General features: G+C 42.6%; 1 protein-coding gene across 1 annotated transcript in view; it reads left to right on the top strand.

Moving 5' to 3' along the window:
* Positions 1-20,080, top strand: part of LOC140368781 (ras-related protein Rab-37-like) — a 20,156-nt gene extending 76 nt beyond the window's left edge. The window contains exons 1-8 of the mRNA XM_072455839.1: positions 1-77; positions 661-702; positions 904-970; positions 1,043-1,095; positions 13,722-13,787; positions 17,048-17,104; positions 17,172-17,248; positions 19,801-20,080. The exon at positions 1-77 is cut by the window's left edge and continues 76 nt beyond it. Of these exons, the coding sequence (XP_072311940.1) occupies positions 1-77; positions 661-702; positions 904-970; positions 1,043-1,095; positions 13,722-13,787; positions 17,048-17,104; positions 17,172-17,248; positions 19,801-19,906 (545 nt within the window). The 3' untranslated portion in view covers positions 19,907-20,080. The remainder of the gene's footprint in view (positions 78-660; positions 703-903; positions 971-1,042; positions 1,096-13,721; positions 13,788-17,047; positions 17,105-17,171; positions 17,249-19,800) is intronic.
* The last annotated feature ends 1,481 nt before the right edge of the window (positions 20,081-21,561 follow it).

The following is a 21,561-nucleotide window of genomic DNA, read 5'->3' as shown; positions in this document are numbered from 1 at the left end:
CCTCGCTCCTGGTGCAGTTTGATCAGGGAAAGTTTATCCCCGGCTCCTTTTCCGCCACAGTGGGCATTGGATTCACGGTGAGCATAAAACTCCCTCACGCAGTGCATCACATCCCTTCACTTGTGCCTTAGGGCCTTAGGCTGGCCACAATAAAAGGACTCTTAAATGTTCCGTTTTATCACACAGCAGACAGTTAGTGTGACATTGTGTGGTTTTCTGACATTAAATTTGTGGATCAAGTGGGGGCGGTGGGGGTTATGATATTGGCAGAAGTATGTTATGGACAACGAACACCGCTGCATTTTATTGATGACATTTTGAATGCACAGGTATTACATGGCCGGCCTACTCACCGGACATGTCACCCATTGCATTGAGCATGTTTGGGATGCTCTGGATCGGCAAATACGACACTGTGTTCCAGTTTCTGCCATTATCCAGCAACTTTGCACAGCCATTGAATAAGGCAACCAATAAAGCAAAACTGAACTTTTTGGAGCCCTCAACCATTCAAAAGAGAATTGTTTTTTGTTGAAATGTTCATAGGTATGGCAACGGTGGTCATTTCATCACTGTTTTAGAACACAAGAATGCAAGAATTTTCCCACAAACTTTCTTGCAAACTAATACTTAAAACTCTTCTTTTTTTCTTTCTTTCAGAATAAAGTGGTGACTGTGGACAACGTCAAAGTCAAACTCCAGGTCAGTGCACCTCAACAGCATTTCACCCGACACAGATTTTGTGCTAGAATTGGTCAGGACTACCTTTATCTATTGTACATGTTTTGGGATGATGGGGCCAACCGGAGTACGCGGAGGAAACCCACCCAGTCACGGGGAGAAACATGCAAATCCCGCACTGAAAGGCCTGGTGTGTATCCTCTAGCATGTTTTGTATTGCAGATCTGGGACACTGCGGGACAAGAGCGCTTCAGGAGCGTCACACATGCCTATTACAGAGATGCACATGGTGAGGTCCTTATATGTTGAGTTTATAATAACGTCATATACAAACTTTGTTGTTTTGTTTTTGTCTGCACAGCCCTGCTTTTGCTCTATGACATCACCAGCAAATCTTCCTTTGACAACATTAGAGTGAGTAAACGGACTACACTATTATTAATAGAATAAAGGCTAAAGTCTGAGACGTAGAACTACAGCAGGTGGCAGTAATGTAACTCTTACAAACCGCCATAAAACACCAAAGAAGAGGAGGAGGAGTGGTTGTGTTACCCGGTGTTGCCATGGATCTATTGCTTTTCTCTTGGTCAGATGGCAAACCAGGTTGAGAGAGGCTTTGGTGTATTTACTTTACAAACTCCACTCAACTGGGTCCCGCAGATACTTCAGAGGTGAACAGAGCTGAGTGAATATCATAATGTGCTCGAGGAGCTGCGTACGGATGATTTTTTTATTGTTGCGGGGTTTGTTTCGGTCCTTCCAGGTAATGAAATGCGTAGGTACATCACTGGAGCGTAATCTCTGATTGGTTCCTGCGCCGCCACTTTGTCATGAACAGTTAACACTAATTCTCAACATGACACTGAACATAAAAGTCACAGGGGACATACAGTAATTTTATCTCAAACCGTGTGGTCATAAAAATGTTGGATGAAGTAGTGTGAAGTTGGTACTATTGTGTGGGAGGGGTTGTGTAGGCGGGGGGGATTAGAGGTGTGCTCTTCGCGGTGGCTCGTACCCCGCGGTCGCAAGGGGGGCGAGGGCCTTTATCGCCACGCTCGGCTTTAATTATTATCATATTCTTGTAGCTCCTGCTCTCTGCTCTTGTTCTTTGTTTTGAATATGTTTATATTTCAAAAAATCAAAAATAAATAAATACGATTTATATATATATGCTCCGATCTTTTAATGTAGACATTTAATTAGAAACCAAAATATTTTCTAAATTTTCAAAACTTTTCCAAAACCAATACAACATTTTTCTAGGGGCCTTGAAATTGGATTCTCATTTTCCACAACTTTTCCATGACTCTATGAACCCTGTAGGTGTGGTTCTCCTTAAAGACTTGGCAATAGTTTTAGAGAAAAACTATACCCCTCTTGTGAAAATTAATATTCCATATTTCAGTGAATGCAGGGTTGTCAGAAAATACTGGAGGAAAATTTTCCCTCGTCAGCCCGGACACTGCGCAAGGGACAAACTTAGATGTTCCAAAATGACAATGATTCAAAACACAAGGCCAAGTCAACCTGTCATTGGCTACAGCAGAGACAAGTGAAGGTTCTGAAATGGCCTCAGTCTCCCTGGGGAGATCTCAAACGTGCAGTTCATGCAAGGAACTGGAGGCTTTCTGCCAAGAAGAATGGGCAGCTTTACCATCTGAGAAAATAAAGAACCTCAGCTACAACTACCACAAAAGACTTCAAGCTGTCATTGATGTTAAAGCAGGCAATACATGGTATTAAGAACTGGGGTGTATAAACTTTTGATCAGGGTCATTTGGGTAGTTTCTGTTGTCATTATGATTTAAAAAAAGAAAACACATCTGTTTGATCATAAATGGCTTCACCCAACCACTGACCATGAGTGAAAGAAAAGCTTTCGTTCATATTGCCAAAACATCACTAATCCTGCCAGGGTATGTTTGAAGAATGTGACCCGCTTATTTATAACATCATGTCAAAATGCTCATTATTCACAGGGAGGGGATGAATGTTGGAAAAACTGTAGTTAGCAGGAGGCAAACCATTTGGGACTGTCCTATCCCAGTGTCCATTGGTACTACAGAAAAAAAATTCCTCTGCGACCCATAAAGCGTTTTTCAATAGAGCGCAATGTAACTAAAAACTGCTTATGTTTGGCTCAACGGGCACCGACAGCTTTCAGAAATGTCGGATATAGCGGCAATTTTTACCTATTTTCGGGTCATTAACTTTTCCTCTGTTTGAAATAGCTTTGGCCACACTTTAGCACACGCCACTCTAGCCCAGCTCTTGCGCTGATTGGTCAGAAAAGTATCCATCCAAACCAATCAGCGCCTGTAGGTGAACGAGCTGAAGTGCCATGAACAGGCTTAAAACGATGGATCCATGCAGGGCCGGCCCTTCCACTAGGCTGTATAGGCGGGTGCCCCCCTCTGGATTTAAAAATAAATAAATTTAAAAAATGTTTTGCTTGGCGGAGTGTTTTGCTCCCCCATCTATGTATCCAAACACTATTTTGGAATTGACAAAAATAAATCTAACAACATTTTTTATATACGTGCTGGGGCCGGCCCTGGATCCATGGTTTTATTAACAGAACTAATGGCCACCATGGATCTGAGGGCCAATTTAGAAGCTTTGTCTTGAAATGTATAAAAACAAAATTGCATCAATAGTCAAACGTTTTGATGTATTGTAAAAGTAAAGAAGCGACACAATCGCATTAGGCCAGACCATGAGCTTGACTTTAAGGTGAACCCAATATCTTAATACATCCGTGGGTGAACCTATCCTTTGGATGAATGCAATGACAGCTGACTCACTCCTCGCGCATCTATAAAATAACATCTTTTGTCAGGTCATTCATACATTTTCCAACTCAAAATCCTTCTGTTTGATTAAAGCCAGTTTTCAAATATTTAGCTTAAGTTCACACTGGCCTCTGCGCCACTCTAGCAACTCTCACTCTGATTGATACACAAACCTACATCATTTCCGGGCCACTAGCTGCTAAAGGCAAACTGGCGACATGCGTTGATAAATAGCAGCCTTTTATTGGATGCTGCACTCCTTTATTTCTAATTCATTCATTAATTAAGTTCTCTCTGGTCCAGCCAGGTTCTGTTTTTGTACTTTTATGATTTTTTTTATAAGATTAAACAACAAAAACAAAAAAAAGGAAAAGTGCTAGTTTGATTGTAAAATCAAGGGTAGACGGTATTGTACATCATTTAACATATGATTGATATGATTACATGAATAATTAGTTCCCACATACACCAAAAGGCAGAGGCAGGTTTTACGTCAAAGCAACCCTCTCCATTTTGTCCAGGCTAGGGACTGGCACAAAGGGGACACGCAGCGCCCCTTTGTGGCTGGATTAAACCCACCGCCCAGTGCGTATGCAGGTGTAAAGAGTGCAGGGGTGAAGAGTGAGTGGTGTATCAGAGCTCATGCAAAGAGAAATACAAACCTGAAAATCCAATAGATCTGTCAGTCAAAACATAATACACATTCAAATAGTCACATAGTAGGGATGTCCCGATCAGGTTCAGGGGTGAGAGTTCTTCCTCGAGGTAGCCAGGGTGTCGGTCACGCCGCGTGTACGCAAAGTTGGCAAGAATGCGCGACACACTCCGCACCCCCGTTTCACCCACAGCTTTCTTCAAATTAGCAGCGTTGTCGCGCAAAATTACATCGACCTGCTGCTGTTACTCCAGTTGTTGAGCATTTTTTCCTTAATCTGTTTGATGCGCTCTGCTATGTGGGATCCGCGAAATTCCCTGGGCATGCAGGGTCGCACGGCGTAAAACAAGACTTGAGTGTACTGCAATAAAGTGTGGGCTTTACGGCAATAAAATGTCGTGATCCATTCATGAATTATACCGAGGTGAGGGTCTAATAATAAGCTTGAAATGTAAAGTACTGATCAAACTAATAAGTAAAATTTATATCCGATGCAACATCCAATTTCGATCGAGTCTGAAACCATGTGATTGCGCCCTATTTCCGTTCGTGATCGGATTGGGACATCCCTACTAATAAGGGTTACATTTTACTTACTATAAAATTATATTTTAGTTTAGCAAACACACAAAACTGGAAAAAATTGTTAGTTACAATAATTTTATAAAGTTATAATTTGAGATTACAGCTGAGTTTTTATGCAACATATAAACTCAGCTGTAATCTCAAATTATGTTTTAGCTCAGCAGATCATTAGCAAACACACAAAACCTGCAAAAATGGTCAGTCACTAAGGAGAGTTGCATGCAGCTTAGCTGAACTCTCAAATGATATTTTAACATAAGCTGTACATTAGCAAACACCAAACCTTGCAAAAAATATAGGTTAGGCACTAATGGGAGTTGCATTTAGTTTAGCTGTATTTTCAAATAATATTTTAGCTTAGCAGTTCATTATCGAACAAACAAAAAAACTGCAAAAATGGTGAGTCATAAGGAGATCTTAGCTGTATTCTCAAATTATATTTTAGATTAGCCGTAAATTAGCAAACACCAAACCCTGCAAAAATGGTTAGTCACTAAGAGTTGCATGTCAGCTTAGCTCTACTCTCAAATTATAATTTATCTTTGCAGTACATTAGCAAACAAACAAAAACGGAGTCACTAAGTCACTAAGGAGAGTTGCATGTAAGCTTACTCTTAAATTGGGGTTTAGCAGTTGGTGTCATGGTCACACAGGAGGAAGAGCATGGGCTTCACTCCTTGTCTTCTCTGTGGCTCAATCCTTACTGTTTGTCGTTGCAACCCAGGCCTAACACGCTTCAGTATCCAGATTGTAGGATATGGCCCAACTCTGGAGAGATTCTTATTTAAATATGCAGCTGAAGTAGATGCTCCAAGATAAAATAAACCATATGGCTAAGGTGAAATAGATGGATGGCACAAAATATAGAGAAGAACAGTAGAAAAGTGGGGGATCACCCATCCGGGTCTATTAAAGTGGTAAAAACTGTGTGACTTCCAGTAACCTAAAGGAAGGAGGGATGGGCCTTTCCAACTTTCTTGTGTCTTTAGCTCACTAGCGCACTAGTCCATTCTTATCTGGGGAAGTACTTATGACCTACCAATATCTGGAGGAGTTGTGTGCAACACTGCAACAACGTCCCCGATTGAAATTTCCATCAGCATCAATCTTTTCCAGAACAGATCTGAAAGGTACGCCAGCGTTTTTTGATGCATTTGTCACTTTCCTGAAATGGGCTTCCCTTTGAGCAGCAGAATGTGATTTTGTGTAAGAGCCTCCAAGTCTTTCCACATTTTCCAACACCCCTGTGATGACACAACCCTGTGTCATTGACAATTGCTTCCACTTCACACAGGTTGATGCTCCGATTTTCATCATCTAGTGTCTGCTGTTGTAGGACAGAGAAGAGGACCTCCCGAATAATCTCGTTGAGACGCTCCCATACACTTCCATGGTGGGACGCAGTGGGTGGATTAAAAACCCAATGAATTTCTATGATCCTCAAGCATATCGGCCACCTTTGTAGTTAATAATCTTTTAGCATGCTGAGTTAGCATTAGTAATCCAGTACTTCTGCCTTAGAGTTTAGAACATATGTTTTCTTCCTGCATGTCCTAGCTGCTGGTGTAAATATTGCAGAATGAGCTTAGAAACGTGCTGCCCTTTAGAGAGAATAAAAGGATGCTTCTGCTCATCTGATAAGATAGAGTGACTGTCACAACTTCAGCCAGGCTTTAGTTTTTTTCATTGGTCAATCCCCTTCAGTGCCACAACTACCAATCAGAAAGCTTGGAGAGTTCAGCATCAGCCAGCCAATCAGAGAGCAGACTCTGCCACCTCTCCTGCTCTGCATTAATTGCTGATTACATTCTCCTGGCCTGCCCCACCTCAGTATATACCGGTCCATTACCCTCAGTTCTTTGCCAGATTGTAGTGTGTTTCCCTTGCTATCCAGCAACCTGTTATTCTGATTCCGATCCTGCCTGTTCATGTATTGACCTGCCCTTTTGGACTTTGGGCCTTCTCTTTTGCCTGCTACATTTGTTTGCTACGTGAGTTACTACCTTGTTTGACCTCTGCTGGTAATTAAAACCCTATTTCTACATCTTAACTGTTTCCTGTGTCGTGCTATTGGGTTCTTGCCTGCTGTTTTGTGACACCTGACAGTGACTTAGCCTTCCATCCACTCAGTAAATCATGTTGCACAAAGTCGATCCTGAAGGGGGCACTCATGATCTTCACAACAAATGCTCCACTCAGCAGCTTATTAATTTCTTCTCTGAATGTTGCAATCCCACTTCCGGTCGAGAAGGAACTCAGTTGCTTCAAATGGAGAATGAGGGGAAAGTCTTGCAGGTAAAAATGCTAAAGTAGATTATTCATTCATTCATTTTCTACCGTTTGTTCCCTTTCGGGGTCGTGGGTGACTGGAGCCTATCCCAGTGACTTTGGGCTTAGGCGGGGTACACACTGGACAGTGGCCAACTCGTCGCAGGGCCAAAGTAGATTAATTTGTGTAAAATATCCCATGTTCATGTGCACCAACAAGTCAACAATGCACCGATTGCCTGGGCGGCCTGAAAATGGCTCTTTTAGGTCAGCAGCCATATGTTACCTAATACGACCCAGACGGGCTAACTGCCTTTGCCACCGTGCACCCCTTGTGTATCAAGACCTGACGCAATCTAGAAACTGTCAAAGTGTTTTATTTACTTGGTCCAATCTTTTGCCTTGAATAAAAACTTTTCAGGTGGTTTTACTTAATACAGTGCCATCTTTAATGCGTAATTTCGGTGCCGTAACAAGCGAGTTACCGTTAGCTCCCGCCGACTGTTGAATTGGATCTGCCGCTTACTGAAGCCCATGTGCTCTGATCGTCTTCACGCCGTCTCTCAAACAGGATGCACAAAACGGATGATGTACTGCAAAAAAAACATCACATTTGAGAATTGCACATAAAAATAGCTTTGTACACACAAAGCCTGCAAAAGCTCAAATACACATAATACAGGATTCTTTGGACAGAGTTAAAAATAAAAGAGTAGCATTTTATTGTAAACAAGGCCATCTTCTCCATCTTGAAACTGGAGGGATAATGTTTGGCCTATGAAATAGTTCAACGCTATCACCTCAGCAAAAAAGAAAAAAGAGGTCTGTCACAGATATATTTTGTGTTATCAAATCATTTTAGCACAGCAGTAGTGTCTTCTCCATCTTGGTCCATTTTGGGATGGTGTTTTGACCTCTGAACTTGTCTGACCGTACCGTTTCCCCCCCCCCCATATAAACGTTTGGTTTGATGTGTGGCTCTTGTGGAGTGTGTACAGGCTTTAAGCAGCTAGGTTTATAAGGCCCTAAAAAGGAGGAAGGGGGTGTTTTATGTAGGTATTTTCTAATACGCCGCCAACTAATCCATTCTACGAATCCAGACAACAAATACTATAGGTCTACAATAGCCAAGATGCCATGAATAAATCATTCCAACACCACAAAAACTAAACTAACAACGTATCAAAACCACACCAAAACAACCAGCTACAATCACACAGTAAAACCAGCTAAATCCAGCAATACCCAGTTCAAATCTTTAGCATCAAACAAGCCAAACTCCTCACTCCAACACAACATAGAACAGACACAACAGACTAAACAACAGGAAAGGTTGGCAGGTTTTACCTTAAACTGTGCAGATTAAACTGACTGTAGCAGAACAGGACTTTACATGGCGGGTGTGACGTATTCATACGCCCCCTTCCTCCCCTCCGCACCAAATGCATGGATGTTTTATAGTTCCATGACAACGTAAGACTTGTTTCACTAGCAAGGACCACGCTACAACAATGAAATACGAAAGAATGCTTATTGATAAGTCATGATGGGTCGATGAGATCGATGAGAGAGGTCGATGAGAGAGGTCGATGAGCGAGGTCGATGAGCGAGGTCGATGAGCGAGGTCGATGAGCGAGCTCGATGAGAGAGCTCGATGAGAGAGCTCGATGAGAGAGCTCAATGAGATGAGAGAGATTGATGAGATGAGAGAGATTGATAGATTGACGAGAGATCGACGAGAGATCGATGAGAGATCGATGAGATGGCTGGGTAGAGACTCAGGATGGGGGCTCTGTCTCGGGTAATCAGCCCAGCCGATTCAGAACCCCCAAAATGATTTAAATGAAGGAAGTCTATCTGGATCTTGACGTAAGCCTGGCTGAAAATAATGTTACGAGTGGCACGGGGGAAGAGGAGCTGGATAGCCAAGCACTCTTGAAGAGTAGCTGGATGAAATCGAAAGCAGTCCATCCGTTACTGAGACGAGGGTTAATTCTGGTACATTTGAATAATGTTTTAGCGTTTGTGGTCGTCGACGGAAGCAGATGGAGAATAAGATGCAAGAGTGATAGGATTGGACGAGCAGTCGATAGAACTGGATTTATGGTGGAGTCTCCTTTCTCCGGAGTGGAGAGCGAAATGTTTGCATGGATTTAGGAGTTGACGAGCTGCAGGTAGCAAAGAAGTCAATATGAGCGATGAATGAGGGAACTTAATTGAGATGAATGAGATTGAGAATGAGAGGAATGAAAGATATGAGGGTAGTAGTATTGAGGAGTAGGAATTGAAGCGATCGTAGAGCGTCGGATTTGGGACGGTGAATCGAGAGTAGGAGTTGGGCAATTACGGTGACTTGAGTATGAGCAATGCAGGAGACAGATTGATAGAGGGGAATAGACTGAGTATTATGAGTTGCGCATAGTAAGATATCCCTTATTGATCTACTGGAGAGGTGTTGAATAAGCCTTCCGACTGATCAAACCCCCAAAATGTCCAGAACGATAGTGGGGTATATAATTCTGGCATTATGTGAATGCCTGGTAGAGGAGACTAAGCGCCTGAGGACCGTCCAGTGCGCACGGCAGCTGGAATGGGTTGGAAGGGGCCGGTCTTCAATGCACCAACCGATGCGCGGTGGATAAGGTGCACGTTGAGAGATGTTTCTTCTGCAAAGAAGGAGGGAATGTGAGATGGATGAGCATCCCGGTGCCCGGTGACTGTTCCGGAGAGAGACTGCTTCCCGGTGCCCGATGAGACCCTGGTGAGGACGCAGAAAAGCTTGAGTGGGATGTGGGATGAATGGGGAAGGGGTCGAATGGTTTGGATGAATGGGGAAGGGGAGGGTGGGGGGGGTGGGGGGGAATAGAGCGGGATGAGTGATTAAGGGAGGGATGAATGAAGAGTCGAAAGATCGAGTGGAGAACGGACTCTGTGCGAGCAGAGGGTCGAAGGAGAGACTGTTGAGAATCAGAGGGGCGTATCCCGGTGGCTCTGTGGTAGACGTCCCTGTGCCCGGTGGCTCAGAGAGGCTCTGGGAAATGAATACATGGATTGTGGCGAGCATGAGGACGCTGCCGTGGGTCGGGGCGAGCGCGTGGGCGCTGCTGCTGATGAGATTCGTGCTTGGAGTGAACATGTTGCCGGCGGGGCTCTTAGCGAGCGTGTGGCTGCGGGCGGGGCTCTGAGGATGCGGAAAAGCTTGAGTGGGATGTGGGATGAATGGGGAAGGGGTCGAATGGTTTGGATGAATGGGGAAGGGGAGGGGGGGGGGGGGGGGGGGGAATAGAGCGGGATGAGTGATGAAGGGAGGGATGAATGGCTGCTCTGGGGTGAGCGTGGATGCTCTGGGGCGAGCGTGGATGTGCTCTGGATGCTCTGGGGCGAGCGAGGATGTGCTCTGGATGCTCTGGGGCGAGCGAGGATGCTCTGGATGCTCTGGGGCGAGCGAGGATGCTCTGGATGCTCTGGGTGCTCTGGGGCGAGCGTGGATGCTCTGGGGCGAGCGCGGATGCTCTGGGGCGAGCGCAGATGCTTTGGGGCGAGCGAGGATGCTCTGGGGCGAGCGAGGCTGCTCTGGGGCGAGCGTGGATGCTCTGGGGCGAGCGTGGATGCTCTGGGGCGAGCGAGGCTGCTCTGGGGCGAGCGTGAATGCTTGATGCTCTGGGGCGAGCATGCTGCCGGCGGGTTCTGAGTGAGCTGTAGTTGTAGTTGTAACTGAGCTGCAAGTTGTGACATGTGGGTTGGCTGAGGGCTGTAGCTGAGAGTAGTAGCTCAGAGCTGTAACTGTGAGCAGTGAGCTGTAGCTGTAAGTTGAGCTATTGAGCTGTGAGTTGAGCTATTGAGCTGTGAGTTGAGCTATTGAGCTGTGAGTTGAGCTATTGAGCTGTGAGTTGAGCTATTGAGCTGTGAGTTGAGCTATTGAGCTGTGAGTTGAGCTATTGAGCTGTGAGCTGTGCGTTGAGCTGAGAGATGCGAATTGCGTTGAGCTGTGCGTTGAGCTGTGCGTTGAGCTGCAAGGCAAACATGGTTTTGAGGTAGCATGAAAAGCAAGAGCTGGGGAAAAAATTTACTTAAGGTAATATGCGAATGAGAAGATGAGAACCTGCTGCAATGCTAGAAACAGAATCTTTGAAGATACCTGTGGCTAACATGTGGCGGCGAAGCCAGACAGCTGAATGTGACATGAAAGTAATTTAGTGGAAGTATGAATTGTGAGCCTACGAGGTGTGAAGGTTGCATGAGAAAAGAAAAGGAAGCTTGAGAGTTCACGTGAGAAGAGTAGGAACGATGAACAGCATGAACAGAGGCCGAAAGAAAGATTAGCTTAAGCCGGAATGATAGTGGATGGTAAAGAGCCAGCACGTAGAAGATGGTACGTTGATGGTACATGCAGTAGAATGTAGGTACAGAGGAGGGATAGAGGAAAGCATGTTGAGGGAGTCGAGTGCTGCAGCAAAGGTGATGAGAATTGATGAGAAAGTCTGAGAAAAGAGGGAGAGTTTGAACTCGACATTGTTAAGACAAGCTGGGAGTCCCTATGAACGTTGTTTAATCTTGCTTTAAATTGAGTTGTACAACCTGGCTCCCGCCACCAGGGGGAGCTGAAAGGTCGAGCTGCGGCCCGTGGAGCAATGGTGACGTCATCGGCTGCGCGCCTCCGGACAGACGTGGAACCAGGAAGTGAGGCTGACGAAAACATGAATATTTATTGACGTAGCGTCTGAAAGAAATGTCCACCGGCTTCGGCCCGGTGCGCCCGCCGCGGTACGGTCTCTGATGTCCACCTGAGTGGAGACGCGCGCCTGGGCGCAGCACACGGAACGGCACACGGAGCGCGCCGGCCGGCGCGGGAGCCGTGCCCCGCTCCGGAAGCTCGGATAGCGCCCGGTTAAAATGAGGGGCAGAGAGAGAGAAGGAGCGCGCGTGGGTCCAGGCCGTTGCTGTGGAGTGGAGGTCAGTGTTCTGTGTGAACGCCCGGAGGTGACATGGAGTGTCCCGGAGGTGGGGTCCGTGAGAGACGCAGGTGCGGAGGAGCTGATGGTGTTTGGAGGCTGTGGAATCACGCTGGGTGAGTCCTGGGGAACTGACCGACTGAATGTTTCAGACTGAATTGCTCAGATTGGGAACGGATCAGAATCTGAGGAAATGGCTCACGGTTGGTTTGAATGAACGCGCTGTACTGAGTGTCTCTCTGTCGAGAGAGCAGAGACAACAAGAGATGCTGGGATTGGCCTCTGCATATAAAGGCCTTCTGGGTAATAAGAGGCGTGGTTAAAGAGTGGAGGTGTGGTTGCTGGGGAAGTAAGAGGTTGAGGCGTGGTCCTGCTCCCGAATCTAAGTTAGCGATTACATCTCCAACTACACTTAAACAGTCAAAATCTGCGGCTGTATCGTTGGCGAGAGCAGACGGCTGAGAAACGGCCGGGAATCAACCTGAACGCTGCTTGAGCCCGAGAACAGAGAGGCCTCAGATCACACAGCGACATGGGGACAGGACAGATCTCACGTTTTTTTTAGGCCGTGGCTGGAGAGCCGCGGCGCGGTCAAATGGCCGCGCAGTTTCAGGAACCCGTTATAGCCTCATGGCTAACCCTAACCTTAACCTTAACCCTAACCCTAGGGTTTTTGGACTCTCACCGGCTGCACCGCCGCTGCCTTGATCTCGTCTTGATCTCATGATATTGCAGGGGCTGGTGCACAGGTGTCATAGGGCCATGGACGTAGGGTTCATAATAAGCCTAGTCTATTATGACAGGGTAACCAGTATTATAATGGCCATTTACAATCTCTTTATTGCACATACAAATACATGTAACTATCAAAAAATCTATCTATCTATATACAGTTTCAATGTTTCCATTTCAAAGTGTTAAAGGTCTGGCCTAAAACATATAGACATTCAAATTATTGAAATTATTGAAAGTAAAGGCAAACATTTACGTCACGTCAAGTACCCATGTACAAAGTGGTGGGCCAACAAATTCTGGATTAAGAGTAAACTATTCTGAGAAATGAGTAAAAGTAAACCCATTAAACCCCCTGCTCTGCAATGATAGGCTCAGCACCTCTTGTTTTAACATCCACGCCATTCAGCAGTCTGGAAGATTCCTATCATATGCACCTGCTCATCGTTCTCTGCTGGGGTCAAGCGCCAAACCTATAATATATAGGTATATATACCTATAAATAAACCATGCAATCACTTAAGGGAAAGTTGTTGGCTAAATTTCTCAAATGTTTTTATAACACCATGTCAATGTGCTCACTATTCCTGAGGAAATGCTGACCGATGAAGAAATTGTGGTTGCCAGGTGGCCCACCATTACCATGGTTTTGGGACTGTCCTGTCGTTCTGGAACATTCTTCCGGCTGCAGGGAAAAAACACAAACTCAACCGACAATTCAGTACTAGACGGACATATATAATGGAGATTGCATTCGGACAAAATTTGAAAATGGTAAAATGTGTTTTTCCTTGCCAGGAAGGAGGGTCTAAGGGCAGGGGATGTTGGGACATTTGCCAATTTCCTATGAACATTGTTGAATCTGCCTTTCACTGTCACCCTTCGAGGAAACTACGAAAAAACAACAAAAACAAATTTGATTGAAAATGTCTTTCTACAAGTTTTGGACAATTTTTATTGCTCAGAGTCTTGGGGTGAAAAATAATAAAAAAACTTTTCTTGTAAATAGTTTTTGCAATTGTGCTGACTTGACTGTCTGCTTCTGTGTTTCAGGCCTGGCTCACAGAGATTCATGAGTATGCACAGACTGACGTCGTCATCATGTTGCTAGGTAACAAGGTGAGAGAGAGTGGGAAGCTGGAAGTCAACACTAAAATAGCAGGACTCAACTTTTACACAGCTCACACAATCTACCCTACATGTATTCTAGAACTATTAACAGACATGGGGTGCACGGTGGCAGAGCAGTTAGAGCTCTGCCTCCTAATAAGGAGATCATGGGTTTGATTCCCGTGCCAGACCAACATCACATGATCTCTTTGGGTGGAGTCTGCATGTCCTCTCCGTGTTACCGTGGGTTCTCTGCGGTTCTCCGGCTCCTCTCACCATCCAAACACATGCGTGTGTAGTACCCCGCCTAAGGCCCAAAGTCACTGGGATAAGCTCCAGTCACCCGCGACCCCTAATGTGAACAAATGGTAGAAAATGAATGAATGAACGAATGAATGTATGAATAACCAGATAAGATTCTCTACAATGTTATGAACATTTTCTGCAAGTTTCCAGATAGAAGACAGATAAGTTTAATGTCAGTTTAATGCCACACTGCGGAACTCCATGAAGACAAGCAGGCGTTGGACGCTCTACAAGAAAATAGTGTACCTTTATTATTTCCATTACTTCTAAATGCAAATTTGTTGCAGTTATTATCAGAGCACGAACAATTATTGTGTTGAGGATTAAATCTGGTAAAATATCGCTAATGTACACTTGTGTTTTAGATTTTTGGATGAAACTGGCCCCAATCAGCATCAAACGCATTTTATTAGTCTATTCAGCATCACTTAATAGACATAACTCATTTTAAAGTTCAGAACCTTTTGAATCAATCAATCAACCTTTATTTATAGAGAAGTGCTTCACAAAAAAAAATCAAAGCAATACAAAACATAAAAACTAAGTAAAAACAAACTGTACAAAACAAATAGTCGCTGACATTTTTGACAATCCACACATCTATTTTTGATTCCCAGATTGCGTTAGTCCAAAGGTCAAGGTCAAGCTTTATTTATAGAGCATATTTAAAACATAGACCCCTCTGTCCAAAGTGCTGTACATACAAATAAAACAGTAGTAACATAAATATTAGGGCTGGGCAACGATTAAAATTGTTAATCGCGATTAATCGCATTATTTCCCTGATTAATCATGATTAATCGCATTTTTACATGCAAAATTCAAAATGAATTCAAAAGAAGTGTAAAGTGCATCAGCATTTTTATTCAGTAGCAGTTAAATAAAATATTAAGTATTCACTTGCCACAATCATTAAAGATGAACAGACTTCAGAGGTAACGTCAGAAACATTGTAATCTCATGAAACATTAGACACTAAAAACACATTTTAGGAGCAGCAGAACCAGTCCAGTACCAAATGTCCCTAAACCAGAAACACTTCAGTACAGTTTGTACATTCATAGAACTTGACACTAAAGCGCCATAACATTAGTTGTGCAAACAAACACTTAACCAGTTCAATATAAATAAATACATTGTGTACATTTTAACTTAAACAATGTTATCAAACACAAAACTAAAGCTTATTTCCACTGCCAGGGCATTGAAAAGAACCAGAAAAGTTTGTAGATGTTTTTTTACTCCTCTGCACTAAGCCAGTTGCTAAGGCACCAGATTATTCACGTTTTCATCTGATAAAGATGCGCGCCCGGCCCTTCTCGCGGATCTCCCCAGCTACGGCGCCCGTCGGGACCTGCTCACGCGGGCCCCCATCGGGACTTGCTCACACGGGCCCCCATCGGGACTTGCTCACACGGGCCCCCGGTGAGCCTCGTTGGCTCGGCTGGCGCCTAGCAGCTGACTTTGTAAAGTTAATAAACCAAAGCCATGGTCCAACATTAAACTCCATTTACACCACGAGAAAAGCAGCACAGCACAACTCCTCCACTGAGCATGTGCAGGACGACTCGGACGCACGTCTGCTGCTGAGTGTATTCTACATGAGTCCGGCGCGTCGAGAACGTGCGTCCGGTGCGTTTGTCTTTAGAACTGGTGTGGACCAGGGGAATCCGACCTGCGTTAACGCACGTTAAAATAATTTATCGCGGAAAATAAGTGATGAGTTAACGCGATAATAATGCGTTAACTTGCCCAGCCCTAATAAATATACATAAATACAAAACTCAACTTGTGTTAAAATTCAACGTTTTAAATTACAACGTATCAACGTATAAGTTGTAATTTTTAACTTTGAATATAGCTGGTAGAAGTAATTTTCAAAGGAAGGTTACACAACCTGAAGGTTCTAAGGAGTATGAACGGCACATCTCTGACATGTACTCTGGGGCGTGGCCCTTTAAAGGTTTGAATACAAGTAATAACATTTTGAATTTTATTCTGAAATAGAATAGGCAGCCAATGAAGTGATTTGAGTGAGTGTTCAAAGTGTTTGGTTCCTGTCAGCAACCGTGCTGCAGCATTTTTGGACTTTGCAATCTATTCATTGAAGGGGAATCAAGACCGTAGTACAGTGAGTCACAGTAGTCCCAGCGTGACGTCACCAGCATGTGTACTACACGTGTACTACTTTTGTAGATAGAGCTTAACCTTAGCAAAGAACTCTGAGCTGAAAAAAAGTTTCACTGTCAATAATTATATATATTATATGTGGTTAATTGTTCATACTAAATACATTTCAGAGGCCCTCAACATCGACATCAAATCCCAAGTCTTGGTTTTGTTCTGAGGTTTTCTTTTTCTCTTTTAGTTTCAGTTTTCAGTTAGGCTACTTTACTAGGCTATTTTATGTATTTATACAGGAAAACCCAATGAGAAAAGTTCTCTTTTCCATGGGTCCCTGTTAAAACACAACACGGAATAAACAACAGACAAACACATGATACTAAAACACAAATAAAACATTCAATCAAATTAACCAATATATAAAAACACATTTACACCTATTATATGAGTTAAAAATGATATAAAACAAGTGCAATCGGTACTGTGGGTAGTCCCTGTCTCTGTGATTTGTTCCATAGCAGCAAAGTTGTTTCTTTTTTCCCGTCTCTGTGTTGATACGTTGATACGATTGTAAAATAAAAATGTCCTGAGACCTCAAGCGGTGAATACTTGATCTGATGTGCAATAAACGTGATGAATAATTAGGCTAATGCCAACTAGAGCCTTATACACAAACAAAATGCAGCGCTGTTCCCTTCTTTCATCCAATGATTGAAGTGTACTCTAATTCAACAGTACAACAGTAGAGGGCGCTGTCAATTCAAATGTTTGTGTGTTTCATTTTTGTAACGTACCTTCAGTTTTTCTCAACTGTTTTATGTTTTGCTTGTTGTGGTCAGGCGGACATGAACAGTGAGCGGGCCATCAGGAGAGAAGAGGGAGAGCGACTGGCCAGAGTGAGTCTTGTGCATAAAAAAATCACCATCATAACAAAATCCTTATTCAAAATGTGTTTGTGTAAAGGAATATTCCGTACCTTTCATGGAGACAAGTGCGAAAACAGGAGTCAACGTGGAACTGGCTTTTATTGCAGTGGCCAAGTGAGTACTTCTTAAGATAAAAGTCCTGTATTTTTATCATGCTTTTGGAAATATTACACATAAGCGCTGTCGGGGTAACACTTTGTTTGGCTTATACCTTCCATATGATCGTGGAAGCTTAAAATTCCCAAATGGTTTGTCATTTACATAAATCATTCCCCATATTGGGTAGAAAGTCAAAGATTAAATTTAAAACTCCCTTCTTACATGTGCTCAAATACAATAACAACATTTTAAAAAACAGACCTAAAAACATCAAATCAAATGTATTTATAAAGCACAATTCATACAAACTGCAATTCAAAGTGCTTTACAGAGCTTAAAACACAATTTAAAACAAGTAATAAAGTAAAAACACAATGCAGTTTATAAAAATGTAAAACAATGTACATTAGAGTAAAGTAAAGAATAAAAATAATGTAGTATTTTAAAATATTAAGATAAGATAAGATATTCCTTTATTGTCCCACATGGGGAAATTACATTGTTGCAACGCAGGAAGATACAGAGGTAGATACAGAAGAAAAGAACAGATCACTTATAGGAAGTCTGAAAAACACTCTCAGTAGAAGATCTCCTATAAACAAAACCTCCCATTTCCCAACAAGGGATGGAGGGGAAAAAAAATAAAGATAAAAATAAATAAATACATAAATACCATTGCATGTGATCGCGACAGTAATTGCACATGAATATGTGACACGACGGCACATGGATTGCACATGAATCACGACAGTAATTGCACATGAATCACGACAGTAATTGCACATATGACGGAATTGCACATGGTTAGGTCAGTATTGCACATGTTCAGGACTAACAGTGTTTGTTATAAAGTCTGACAGCAAAACTAAATTAAAAATTAAAAACCAGGTAATAGTATGTCAGTCATAGGCGCGGCTAAACAAAACAGTTTTTTGGATTTAAACACAGCCGGGGCGGGGCCTTTCTCACGACTTTGGGGAGGCTATTCCAGACCTTTGCCCCATAGACCTGGAACGCAGATTCTCCATGTCTGGTCTTGACTCTGGCACCAGCAGGAGGCAGGAGTGCAAGATGGTTCATATGGCACTTACATGTCTGAGATGTATTTTGGTGTTAGGCCATGGAGAGACAAGTAGAGCTGTTTTAAAGTCTCTTCTCTGAGCCACAGGAGCCAGTGCAGAGACCTGAGAACAGGACTAATGTGATCATACTTCCTGGTTCTAGTCAGGACTCGAGCAGCAGCGTTCTGGATGAACTGCAGCTGTTTTACAGCTCGTTTGGAGAGACCAGTGAGCAGCAGTTACAGTAGTCTAATCTACTGGTGACAAATACGTGGATAAGTCGCTCCAAGTCCGGTTGGGACATTATGTTTTTAATTTTGGCAATGTTTTTTAGATGATCGAGTTTATGTGATGTGAAGAAATATTTAACAGATCCACATTCTTTATCTCAATTTAGTTCAATATGGGGCCTACCTGGGTAAACTGGTGTATATATATGTATACTTATGCATATATATATGCAAATCATTCCGCAAATACTGATTAAAGATTTTTTAGTAGAGTATTGTGCTTTTAGGAACACTTTAAATGTTTTCAATTCAGAAGCCTCATACAGAAAAATCCAAACAATGTGCGACAAAACCTGCACAATTGACTTCGGAGAAACTCTTCTGTGTAAAATGTCTGAAGTTTTGTCATTCATTATCAGTGTGTTTTAGCACATACCAATGATCTATTAATGTGCGCTTCAGGTTAATCCAGTTCAAACGCTAAAGCAAATGTTTGTAGTGCAATGAGAATATCAATAGGTAAAGTGATAATATTTTCAATGTTTGTCCAACATGCACAGAATGTATACGTGGTACTGTAGAAAAAGTACTCTGGGAGGAGATAAGAGTCATACCGGTAATTTAACCTGGATTCATGATTCCAGTTATAGCCTTCGATCTCAGGACCATTTCTTGCAGTCGCAGAGTTTGGACTGAGTTGATCAGTTCAGTGCCACTAACGACTGGAATAAGCTGCAAATGAGCTGGTCCCTCTAAACTCTTTTAAATCCATGTTCATTGACTTTGAGAAAAGCTTAGTACTATCCATGAATGATTTGTAAATGTAAATTAATATTACATTATTAATCCACTTCTGCATTTCAGTTGAGTTTTTTAACCTGGTTAAATAAAGGTTTAAAATATAAAGATTATTATTATTTTTTTCCATTATATTGGATGAAAGGTAAATTCACATTCTGTTTAATGCTGAACGTGCACGTGTCTTTCAAATACGGACAAAATCTCCACTGAATATTCTTGTATAATTCAGAATAAAATGCTTTTTACCTTTTAGTAAACCTTTTAGTTTAGTCCTTCGCCTTATTGATTCTGCAAAAATCTGTGCCGTTTGCCTATCCTCTGTTATTTTTCACTATATAATTCCTGTAAAGTTATTTTTTTCACTGTCGCATCAGAAAGCTTTGTACGAGCCCTCCATCTGAAACGATAACCTCACACACTCTATAATGTCGTGAACACAACCTGTGTGTAAGAACTCTTTTCTGCTGTTTTATAGAGAACTGAAGAGCCGAGCCATCCAGCACACAAGTGAGCCAAAGTTTAAGATTCACGAGTACATTGAAGCGCAGAAGGAAAAGTCCAGCTGCTGTAGCTTCTTCTGAGCTCTTGAAGAAGTCTGCCCACCAAGCGAAGGAACTGCCACAGAAACTGAGAACGAGGAAACAGAGGAGCAGATTCAACCAACCTACTCAATAGAATAAGCAAAGGATTGGCCTTTTTGAGAGCCATAGCAACTTTATAATAAAATTTGGTCCTGTTAGGTTTTTTTGTCAATCATCAATTCCACTCAGCAGCGTCTAAGTTTGAACATTGTTGGGAGAATGGGCTTATGTTGAGTTTTACCAACCTTGCTGTTCACTCAGAGCAAGAAGAACTTAGCCACAATCTACAGTAGACAATAGGACCCTTCACAAACCTCCCCTGGTTGTTGTTACCTCTAACCCTAACCCTAACCCAAGTGTGGATCCTCATACCGATCCATTCATTTTCTATGGAGAATTAGTAATGCTAATATAAATCAATGTGTAAAGATCTGGCAGTGGACAGTAACAAATGACAGCCTGTTTCAGACTTTATGTACCATGTACGTACTTCACCACAGGATAAGTTTGTATCTCAAAGTTAAAGGCTAACATAAATGAAAGGGCTGTACAAGATTTTTACTGTTATAATAATGTGAAAACCCTGCATTCTGACCATTCTAATTATTCACTGGGATGAGTTTGTAAGTGCTTTTCCCACCATACAGACAGAGAAACAAACCTTAACAACGCACTTCCTACTTTGTGGAGAATAACACGCTCTATATTAGAAGCAGACAGAACACAGTAGTCTCATTTTCAATGAGCTGTATATGTGCTGGGGAAAAGCACATTTTACTTTATTACATAAAAAAAATTAGGTACAGCCCATTTAATTTAAAATAGAAAATAAATAATACAGTTATTGGTGAAATTATTTTCTGTATGCAGATTTGTGAAGTTTGATAGAAACAACTACTTTTATAAACACATTTTCCTCTGGTGAACTACAGTGGTTACATTGCACATAAGGTTAGAAACATGTTTATTTGCATGATGTATATGATTTTATTTTAATGACTCTGCTGCTTCCCCTATGAGAATGAATGGGACGGTAAATGAACATCCACACTTTTTAGCCAACCAAAAGAACTAGCCAGGCAGTATCATGAAACGGAAATCTATTTAGAAAGCTACATTTTTACTAACTTTTTATTGTTATTTTGGGCCTGTTGGCTTTATTAGACAGGACAGTGTTAGCATGAACTGGTGATGAGAAAGAAGGAAGGACTCACAACGGCTGCACATGGAGCCTGGCATATGTGCTACCGCCTTAACCACTGATCACTGGACCACACCACGTTATTGCTAACTTTCAAATATGATGTTTGAAAGCTCACCAACAGTCTACTGTAAAAGTAATCAAACTTCAGATTTAAGTGAACAAATAGATCATTTCCTCCACGTGCTGTGCCCTGTCGGCTGTGCTGCTTCAAATTGATATCAACATTTAACTACCGTAAATATTCTTACAGAGAAAAATAAATGCAGTCTCGCCTTATAAGATCTACTGAGATATGCCCAAGGTTTTTTTTAGTAGGTTTGATTGACATTTCCGTGCGCTGAGCCTGCAGACTGAGGCCCGGACACTGTGGAGCTCATGGGACGGACTGCACCTCCTCTACATGCGTGGGACGCAGTATACAGAACATCTATTTTGCTGGTGTATATTTTGG

This window comes from Eucyclogobius newberryi, unplaced genomic scaffold (genome assembly GCF_026437365.1).
Source record: "Eucyclogobius newberryi isolate DKJ021-1_F unplaced genomic scaffold, fEucNew1.0.hap1 SCAF_20, whole genome shotgun sequence".
In the NCBI taxonomy this organism is placed as follows: Eukaryota; Metazoa; Chordata; class Actinopteri; order Gobiiformes; family Gobiidae; genus Eucyclogobius; species Eucyclogobius newberryi.
This window is presented reverse-complemented; position numbering and strand designations above follow the sequence as displayed.